At 30.1% G+C, this 10,968-nt stretch overlaps 2 protein-coding genes across 3 annotated transcripts in view; both read right to left on the minus strand.

The window, feature by feature from the left end:
* The window catches only part of FER (tyrosine-protein kinase Fer), a 64,836-nt gene extending 61,443 nt beyond the window's left edge, over positions 1 to 3,393 (minus strand). Inside the window, exons 1-3 of one of the 2 annotated variants that reach the window (XM_077440756.1) lie at positions 3,200 to 3,393; positions 2,642 to 2,954; positions 318 to 508 (exon numbers count right to left, since the gene is read on the minus strand). In XM_077440756.1, the coding sequence (XP_077296882.1) occupies positions 318 to 508; positions 2,642 to 2,837 (387 nt within the window). In that variant the 5' untranslated portion in view covers positions 2,838 to 2,954; positions 3,200 to 3,393. The remainder of the gene's footprint in view (positions 1 to 317; positions 509 to 2,641; positions 2,955 to 3,199) is intronic. The other variant, XM_077440758.1, reaches the window with a different exon arrangement.
* Positions 3,394 to 6,486: 3,093 nt separating this feature from the next.
* On the minus strand, positions 6,487 to 8,838 carry LOC143918593 (tyrosine-protein kinase Fer-like). Its single transcript, XM_077440532.1, has 7 exons — positions 8,662 to 8,838; positions 7,896 to 8,072; positions 7,600 to 7,813; positions 7,356 to 7,508; positions 7,151 to 7,273; positions 6,637 to 6,737; positions 6,487 to 6,537 (listed from the first exon to the last, which is right to left on the minus strand). The coding sequence occupies exons 2-7, from the start codon at positions 7,965 to 7,967 to the stop codon at positions 6,487 to 6,489; spliced, it is 714 nt and encodes a 237-aa protein (XP_077296658.1). The 5' UTR covers positions 7,968 to 8,072; positions 8,662 to 8,838.
* Between the last annotated feature and the right edge of the window lie 2,130 nt (positions 8,839 to 10,968).

Consider the following 10,968-nt stretch of genomic DNA (forward strand, 5'->3'; position numbering starts at 1 on the left):
AATTTACTCCTCGCTATTTTATAACATGTAGCATAAGTGTAGTGCTATAACTTTTTGAACACTTTATTTTAGGCTACATTTAATCGCTAAAGATGAATGTACTTATGTAATGGTTCCATTTATAAAGACCCACCCCCACTCCATGGAAAAGTTGCGCACTTACGAATCGTGTACTGACTGTTGCTTATGCGCATCTTTTCTGAGGAGTGGGAGTGGGCATAAATTGACATAAATTAAATGACATCTACTTGCTACGATTTAATTTTAACTTTTGGATATGAATGATATCTCATGTGTGTTTTAGATTAATTATGCACCTGGGTGAAGTGTTGGGTGGTGCGTTGATGCTCGTCCTGCAGCATTTTGCGGGCGCGTCGGCGCTCCGCCCCCATGGCAACGAGACGCTCGAGCGCGCGCCCCTCTAGGGCTTCGGCCCCACGACGAAGGCGACGCGCCCGAGCCTCCCACTGGGCGCACAAACTGCGCCAAGCCGTCGCCACACAACTCTCTGCAAAACAAAAAGATCAATTCAGTAAATGTGAACCAAATCATATACATATGTACATAGATGAACATGTACTCTAATCCAATTTTTGACTGACAAATACTATTGCTTTTAAAGTCCTGATTAAAGTTACTAAGTTGAAAAACAATAACCTTATAAAAAATCAACAAGGAAAAGAAACAAAAGAGCGAATTTTCATTTGAATGAAAAGTCGGAAAAAAAGGTTTAACATTTGAACCTTTTCAGAGTCTTTGGTTAAGAGCTTTTTCTATGATCCCTACCAAAAACTATCCACAATCTATGTAACGAGATAGTACACCAAATTTGGTGGGTCTAAATTGAAAACTGTAATTCGCATAGCATAAAAATAAACATAAATCTATTGTTTCTCTTGCTTCCTTTGGCGAGCAAAGCTCGGTCCTCCAGTTATATATTTTAATATTATATGAACAATTTTTCGTACGTGTAGGTTCAATGACGTTTTTAAATACGGAAAACTATATACATATGTATGTATGTATGTTTGTATTCATTCATGTAGTTCATGTAGAATAAATTTGGTATTAAAAATGAATTATAAAATTTTGATACTTTGAAAATCTAATATATAATTTTGTATGTAAGTACCTTTGGTTGGGAACTTCGTAAACATAACAAAGTTTCTATGACGAAAATTCAATTGATTGAATATTATATTTTTTTCGATTCCAATAAATTTAATAAAAAAGCAAAATGAATATTTACTATGAAATTCGCCATGTTTACGCTGTTTATATTACAAATACTGAGCGAAGCCGGGTAAAACAACTAGTATAATATAAACACAATAATTAGTAAAAGACTTTTGACTGTCGGTAAATCATGACAGTTCTCATTAGTGAACTTGAAAAATAACAATGTTCCAACAAAAAACATGTACATATGTACATATGTGTTCAATATAGCACCATGATTAAACAAAACTAGTATTGTACCCGATGAAATATCATCGCATGGGTGTTGGCATATTGTTATTAAATTAAAAAAAAATTAAAAGAAATATGTCGGTCCTGTGTTCGATCCGCAAGCCGTCGGAATTTTTTCAAATACTTTTTAAATATATTTAATTGTTTAATATGAAAAAAAATTGTAAAAACTACCTACCTACATAGAAACAAAATAAAACACCAATAGAAACATTAATTAAATAAATTTTCAATAGATGGCGCTAAGTGCTCAGAAACTTGGCGCTGTCTATAAGCCTAGATGAAACATTGGTAGCAAACAGTATTTATAGAAGTTTTTTTTTTCGTAATTATATTAGTACATTTTGTTGGCAGTGTTTGTGACGTACATATGTATGTATGTCGAATCGAAACGACTATTAAAGTACGGCAAGCGTTATCTCAGATACACAGACACACAGAATAGCGATATTATACATATATGATACAGGTGAAATCCTAATTTATCTGATAAACTACCGCTTTTTTTATTATTTAAATATGGCCGATATATTTCGACCAAATAGTCAATGGCCCACGCGAGTATTTGAAATAACGTAAAAATGTAAAAGCAAATTATAACATTTCAAATTTGTTAACAATCTTAACCTACTATATAGACAATCTGAAAGAAGTAACCTATATACATACATACATATTTTTGGATTTTGTTTTCCTTTAAAATCAACAATCGCCGATTAAACAACAAAGATTTCAAAGTCCACAATCCGATCTATCATTGATAAAAACATAAGTTTTTTTACTAGTATATTGTACAAATATATATAAATCATAAAACAACAAGTGATAATATGTATGTATCATACATACATAATAAAATAATTTTCACCATCGCCATATCCCATCAATTTAATTTTTACAATCAATGACATAACAGGACTACAAAAGGAATCATTTCAGGTCTCTCCAACATGAGGTAGTATAAAAAAAATCCGTATTAAAAAAAATACCAATTGCAAAACAATAACATAATTTAATATAATATATTAGTATTGTAATTTGGATTCAAAATTTCGATATTTGTTATGTAAAAAGAGATTGGAGTGTGCCCAAAAAGTAAAGTGATTTGAGATCTTCGTGGGGCATTCCAATTTCTTCTTCTTTCGTAGATCATTTGTGTTTTATCAATTACCTGAAAGTTCTTCACATTTGTCTAGCTTCTGCCCCTGAGTAGCCACAGCGGACAGAGCTACAGCATACTCCTTATCGCATTTCGCCTTATTTGTCAAACATCTTTTGATGTTTTCTATGAGTCTCATTTCAGCTTCTTGACGAAGCAGCAGCGCCTCATGGGCTGTCTTTCCCAGCAATACTGACGTAAACCCCATCTTTGTACAAAGATCCGATCAAGACATCACACAACACAAAACTGGTTACACTGATCACGTATCACTTTATTTTCACCGTAAAATATATTACATGTTTTATTTTAGAGCGATTTCATCCTAAAACGAGACATATATTAAGACATGAACGCGGATTTATGTATGTATGTATGTGCTTCTCACGTTTGACGGCAATGATATTACTGTTATATTAAGGGGTAAAAACTATATTTGCCAAGTTAAAGCACGTTTTTTGAAAGTAAAAATGTAAATTGTATGCAAGGAATTAGAAGTATTCGAAAGACAACAAAGGTGACGGGCTTCAATTTGGCACAACTAATAAATATGTTGCGAGTTTATCTTACAAAGCAAATTTGGTTATTTTGAGCTATTAGCTCATTCGATTGTCGGAATTGATTTTGTAAAACCACTGTGTGCCAGATGTGATGGCAAATATAATTCAAACTTTGAACTAAAATCGAAATATCAAAGATGCGGACGAAAAGTAAATAAGAGCCAGCAGCACGAACGAACCGAACCAAGGCAACTGACAGACTGAACCGGTCTCCTAATATTGTACGACACTGGGAGCGAAAAGCAGGTGCTTCCAAGTACACTATCTTTTCGACAATCTCGTTTTTGATTATTATTATTTCATTATTAAGTAGGAATACATGTGTTCCGGCCAATGTGATAATTCGTTTCGGTGGTTTTTGTGGACAGGAATATTCCGTACACAGATTTTTCCGGAAAAGAAAATTTTTTAATATATATTTTTTTCGCAGCAAACTTCAGTTTAAAAGTCAAATTTATTCTCATCAGTGCGTAGCATTAGCAGTGTTGGTGTAAAGTTGTGAATTTCCATCTTAAATAACTTAAAAGTTTTAGCTCACATCTGAACTTTCATCAATCATCATTATATTACGGACCCAAAGCGCGCCGCTCATTGTTCAATTGTTGTAAATGCTTTGTAAAAAAGGTTCGGCAATGCATTTACAACATTTGAACAATGCATTTACAACATTTGATCAACGAACGGCACCCTGGTTATCCTGGCTTTAATCATCATATCTAATATATATTATTGTGAAAGAGACTTTGTATATATGTAACTTTCGTTGGGTTGCATATATTAAAGATTCCATGACGACATGGGAAAGGGGGACGAGCCTTCGCCCCCGGGGTGGCGGGGCGAAGACCCGGGGGACGCCAGGGGCGAAGGTCCGGGGAGTGCCGGGGGCGAAGGCCCAGTGGGGCCGCCGGATTCTGGTATAATTTAATATATAATTTGGAAAGAGACTTTGTATTTATGTAACCTTCGTTCGTTGGTTCGTAAATCCGTGACGTCATCGAACAAATAATTAAATATTTTTCGATTCAAAGGATTTGAAGACCCCGAGGGCAAAGGTGCCAAGGGTGAAGCCGCCTTCGCGCCGGGAGCGAAGCCCGAGGGGGCGCAGCCGTGAGGGCGCAGGCGCCGGATTCTGGTATACATATACATAATTTCGTATACATATAATTTTTTATAATAAACTTACTACATATGTTTGTTTGTTCGTGAGAGTCAATTTAATAAAAAAAAAACAAATGAGTATTCAAATAAATTTATATAAAATAAAACTATTCAAATAAATTTAATAAAATGTTTACTATTAGATTAGTCATGTTTAAGCGGTTTATATTACAAATACCGAGCGAAGCCGGGTAAAACCACTAGTCTAATATATAATTTTTTGTATGTATGTAACTATCATTGGTTCGTAAAATCCATGACGTTAAACCCCAATGTGCCTTCCTAGACAATTAATTATAAACAATGCAGCATTTTTATTGCATAAATCGCTGTATTTCGAGAGGCTGAAGAACACGAAATTAACAATTAATCAATTAATCCATAAAGACATCTATGGATTTAGAATTGTGCATAGATTTTAACATATTGTACATAAATCAAATTCAGATATTTGTGACATTGCGGGTAGGATGATTTTGCCAATTTGATGGAAGAACCGTTTCAACAATGAAATTAGATAAATTGGCAAATTCTAATTGGAAACGATCGACTTGGAGTCACAAATATCGTTATAAAAAATAAATTTTTCAAAAACAGCCCAACAACTCATTGAAAAAATTATAGATACTTTGAATGATGCCGAAATCGAATCATCAGAACTGTATATTATTATATTGCAAAAAATAATAACTTACTCAGACCATTTTGATTGGCTTTTCAAGTTAATTAGCATTTGATTTTTTTATAAATATTTGTGCTACTAATATTAGGATACATATGGGGGTCGTAAAAATTAAACACCGCCCTGGTACTTCTTTTTTTTACACTACACCACTGGTAGTAACAAACATTAAACTAGTGCTTTTACCCGACTTCGCTCGGTATTTGTAATATAAACCGCTTAAACATGGCTAGTCTAATAGTAAACATTCATTTGTTTTTTATTAAATTTATTTGACTCGAAAAAAAAAATAACGACAGCCAATCATAAATGAATTACACACACAACGAATGGATTTTTTAATATATGAGGGAATGGGAACTGAAATTAGAACAGAAATCGGAACTGAAAAAGAAATCCGGAACCGGAATTGAAAAAGGAATCCTGATCCGGAACTGAAAAAGATATCCGAAACCGGAACTGAAACGGGAATCTAAAACCATGAATGAAAAAGGAATCCGGAACCAAAAATAAAAAAGGAATCCTGATACGGAACTGAATAAAGAATCCGGAACCGGAACTGAAAATGGAATCCGGAATCGGAACTGAAATCGGAATCGAAATTGAAATCGGAATCGAAATTGAAATCGGAATCGAAATCTGAATCGAAAACGGAATCAAAGTCGATATCGATATCGTTATCATAGAAAATTAAATTTTTTCGATAACGTCACAGATTCTACGAACCAAACCATAAATTAAACCTTAAATACAGTCTTTTTCGAAATTATATATTAAGATTGATACTCATACAAAAGTAAGATTCAAACAACACAACAAATTAAAAAAATAAAATAAAGATTTATTCAAATTACATATTGTACTTATAAAATGTCTATAGTTTAATACATAGTACATATTTATTGGTATGTACATTCTGTTTGGTAATATTTTTATACCACCGTATTGTCACATTATTATATGATATACATAATTATTAATTAATGACAAAAACATATCAAGTTTACTATATATGTACATATTCATTATATGTGTATGAGTACATCTAAAAAAAATTAAGTTAAAATTAGTTAATATTGAGGGTTTGAAATAATTAATATTCAAATTAATTAGTATTTACAATATTAAATTAATATTTAATATCATAAATAATAAATTAAAATTAATAATTTAAGTTTATTTAATACCTCTATGTTTAGAACTATGCTAATTCTCAAGTACATAAATATAATTTTGTATACAAAATTCCTAAGACTTATAAATTCTATACGAATGCTATTATAAATAAAACTAAATAAATTTATATAAATTTTCATTGATGAAATCATTGGTTGAAATTTGAAGATTAAAAATCTACTTATTGTACTATGCCAATTTGGAAACGTAAGCATCCAAAAAATCACAAATTTTCTGAAATGTTGGCCTTTCTTTTGCAGTGTGTGACCAGCAAAGCTTCATTAATTCGTATATTTCACTGGGACATTGTTTCGGTGATTCCATGCGATAACCTGAAATAATTTTTAGTCAAATTATATTACAAAATTATAATACATATTAATTTAAAACAAAATAAACTATTCATTGCCATTTTCAATTATTTCTCTAACTGTCTTATTGGTTTTATTGGGATAAGGAGTGTCTCCAAATGAAAAAATTTCCCATAGAAGAATACCATAACTCCAAACATCGCTTAGTGTTGTATATTTACCTGAAAATAATTATTTTTCAAATAAAGTAAAATACATGTGTCTTACTGGAATATCAATAAAATCAACTTTCTCCTATAAAATAGTATAATTCACTCATTAATTATACTATTTTTCCTTTATTCATTTCAATTTTATGTATTAGGTATTTTCAGGCAATTTTACTGGCGATTTATATAATCATTTAAAAATTACTTATATCTAACAATTTAAGGTGTAAGGTGGCCTAAAGAACCTTTCTAACACTGGCTAGTAGATTAGATATAGTAAGCCAACCATGACTAATAATTTTGGTTGGTTATAAAACATACATATTTGACTACAGTTTTCGTTCTTTTTTATTTAAATTTCATTTTTGTATCTACATTATCTGTATCCTTCCTAAATTATTTTATAATTGTGATGAAATATGTACCATAATGGAGTGCTTCTGGTGCTGTCCACTTGATCGGAATTGGAAAAGAATTATCGGAAGCAGTATAAATTTCTTCATCACGGGACATGCCAAAATCAGAAATTTTGACTATACGATCTTTTCCTAAAATGTAAGAAGTTCCAAAAAATTGATGCAAACATTGATGAATATTAAATACAAATATATAACTGCACTGTATACTAGCCTACTAAGCAATTCCGTGCTGCTAGATCTCGGTGTATACAACTATTACTCTCCAAATATCGCATACCGTTTGAAATATCACGACACATTTCCAGCAAATGTTCAATAGTCAAGAACTTTTGATTGCCTTTTAAAAATGATAGCAATGAACCGCCTGAATTTCAAAATTTGTTTTATAAATATTTATTTAGATAATTAAAATTTGATGTATTTTAAGTAGTATATAGGTAGTAAATTCGTTTAACCTGTCACTAACTCCATAACTATCATGATTGGATTCTTCTGAACGCATATACCTATAATTTTTACTATATTAGGATGTTCATATTGTTTAAGTAATCGTGCTTCGTCTAAGAATGTCTTCTTTTGTTCTTCAGATAATGTTGTCTGACACGTTTTAACAGCCACCTCACATTTTGAACCTTTCAACTGCCCTTTATAAACGATACCAAATTGTCCCTAAAAATAAATTTTAATCCAAACTAATTATCTTCATTTAATATGTATGTAAGATCTAGAATAATTTATGTTGCATACTAACACTTCCAATTTCTTCCATTATAACAATATCATCATTGTTTAATTGGCAATTTTCATTTGAAATAGGTTGCATAAGCTTTACATCAGATTCAGTAGCAAAAGAACATCCACTGTTTTCAAAATATTGAATTAATTCTTTTACTGTTGGAAAACTCACATTGCATAATCTGTATTTACCCTAATAAAATATAATGAATATTTTAAATAAATTTGTAAGACCAATATCATATATTATATCTACATAGATTAAATAGTACATTTAGAGGTTAATAAATGAGCAAGAAATAGAGTGAAAAGGGGGATCCAATCAGTTTTGAATTTAAAGTAAAAATAAACCCGTAATACCTTTATATTAAATAATAATGTTTTAGAATATGAAAACTTCTCTAATAATATTTTAGGAGCACATATGGACATATAGCACATATATTTATAACTTTCAAATATATTTTTCTAAAATTTATAATTTTACTTTTGCCCAATGGAACTAGCCCTATGTGAGTATACATATATTATTTTTACATCTACCACTTAACTTTCAAGAGTACAATATGAAAAACAAACTCAAAGGCTTAATAATAGTAAACAACAGTATGTATTTAACAACAACCATACATTAGGCAAAACTATGACTAATTACATATTACACTATAGTATGTAATGTTATAACTGAAATTTTTAATATTAAAGTCTATAACATTGCATATTTACCAGAATGATTCAATTTATCAGCCCCTGAAGTACCATTTAATTGAAAAGAAACAAACCTGTGGTGTCTTATGAATAATATAATGTTTATGAACTTTCCAATAAACTGAAAGAACAACTTGAGACTTGCCATTCTTTTTTGATTCTCGAAGAAGGAAGTCTCCATCATTTTTCAACAGTTTAACAACCTTTTTTCTCGGTAGGTTACCATGGAACCATACCTGTTTCTCTAAAGTTTCAGACTGTATAAAAAAAACCAGATGCCAACTTCATAAGTCATATAATAATATTTTATTTTATCATCAATTCCAAACAATAGCAAAAAAGAAAATATGTAGTTCCATCAATGGAGTTGTAAATGAATTTAATATTATATATTAGATTATTAAAAGATTAATTGTAAGTACCTCACAGTTTTCATAAACTTCTAAATGGTCATCAGGTTGATGACTTCCATTAGGATTATTTTCGAAATCTACATGGCCCAGAATTACATTAAGTAAATCAGCTTGCTTTTTCCAGTGCAATTCGTTGGACTTCAATTCAGTTAATTCAAGATTTTTACTACGTTTACTATTCGTGTCAAGTGATGTTGAGTTTTCGAAAACAAGAAAATCATAAATTTTAAAAATTGTCTACCCACCACAACTTTTTTTTCTCCAATACAAAAATATTTATGTACAATAGTTCTTAATGATATCATCATCAAAGCACAAATCAATCAATATATGTATGTAACTATCACTTTACTTTTATAAGAAACTTTATCATTCCAAATACCACATTATTATATTACATATACATGCATACATATGTATATGCAGACCAGGTTATTTTATAAAGTCTATATAATAACATGGTCTTGGTAGCCCTATATGTTGAATTAATTGAAGAAAAAATGAATGTACAATTTTATACACTTAGTAATATTGAAAGCGAAATTCGTTATCTGTAATACTAACTCACCTAACAAGAAGTTATTTAAGTTGCAACTATACAATAAAGGTTTTTCTTACTATAATTGAAAATATACCAACTGTAGCAAATTCAATTTGAGAACAGGCATTTTCTAACTAATCTTAAAACAATAAATGTACTATTCAGCTATATATATTAGGGTGACACCACTGTCTACATATTAATATATCGTCAGTATTTTGATTTAAAAAACTCCACAGAACGTCAAAACTTTTCAAAAAGTTTTCTTTCGAATTTTTAAATAAAAAATTACCTCTTGTTATACCAGTCTGAATTATAATACTCTCCTTGATTTGCATTTCCATCATTACAATTTTGATTTGTACATTGTTTTTCTTTATTTTCTTGCAAACTGTCTTTCAATGTTGCTAATTTTTTGTCCAACCAATCATTAGTATGGTAGTTCAAAATTAACTGATCTGTTGGTGTAGTCTCTTCAGTATCTTGAATAAAGTTGGGTTCAAATAAACATGTTACTGCATCATCAAATGAATTCCTAGAGAAGCAAACAATACCATTATTACTAAATGAAATATTGATTCGTCAATAGTTCAAATTGAAATTTACCTGTATTTTTCAATTAAATCAGCGTTTTCTTCGTCTTGTTTAATTTTTTCTACTATATGTTCAAAATTATTTTGATATTCTATAAATTCATCTTTCGTCCAGTCACAATTTTTTATAATATCTAACATTATAGTTTTCCTAGAAATTACAGACAAAATTACTTCAGCAAATATATTTCACTATGCATTTTAAAAAATCAATTAATTTACCACTCCGTTACAAAACCATCTTGAGCATTTTTTTGCTTTAGAAACATGGCTGGTAGTTGAATACATCTTAGATATTTTTCCCGTTCGGAAGCACCTGCTACTAATAACACATATTCGTTGTGAGTCTGGTAATATTTATTGCACACCTTCTCGAATTTTTCTTTTTGTTCTTGCAATTTATCATGTTGTTCTTTATCTATGATGATATATTTTCATATTTTTAATTATATTTCTCCATATAAAAAGTATTAATGTAATTAAATAAATACATTTTTTTGAAAACTCATCATCTTTGTCCTTTGCCTTTTTGTAAAAATCAAAACATTTTTGATATTCAGCCTGTTTTTTTGTAACTTCTTCTGAAATCTTAAACAATGTCTTATATATATCAAGTTTATTATTCATATATACATAATTAGTTTATGGCATTTTTAATGATTCATAGGTTGAGATAACAATTGAAAGTCACCCAGATACACAATTACACCAAATATCACCAACAAATTTCATTAAAAAAACATTTTTTCTTTATATTTACATGTACATGTCTTTTGAGGTCTGACATTTATGATAAATTTAAATTATATCGTAAACCGCACGAAAGTTTATCTC

The sequence above is a fragment of the Arctopsyche grandis genome, chromosome 11, assembly GCF_051622035.1.
Source record: "Arctopsyche grandis isolate Sample6627 chromosome 11, ASM5162203v2, whole genome shotgun sequence".
Classification (NCBI taxonomy): domain Eukaryota; kingdom Metazoa; phylum Arthropoda; class Insecta; order Trichoptera; family Hydropsychidae; genus Arctopsyche; species Arctopsyche grandis.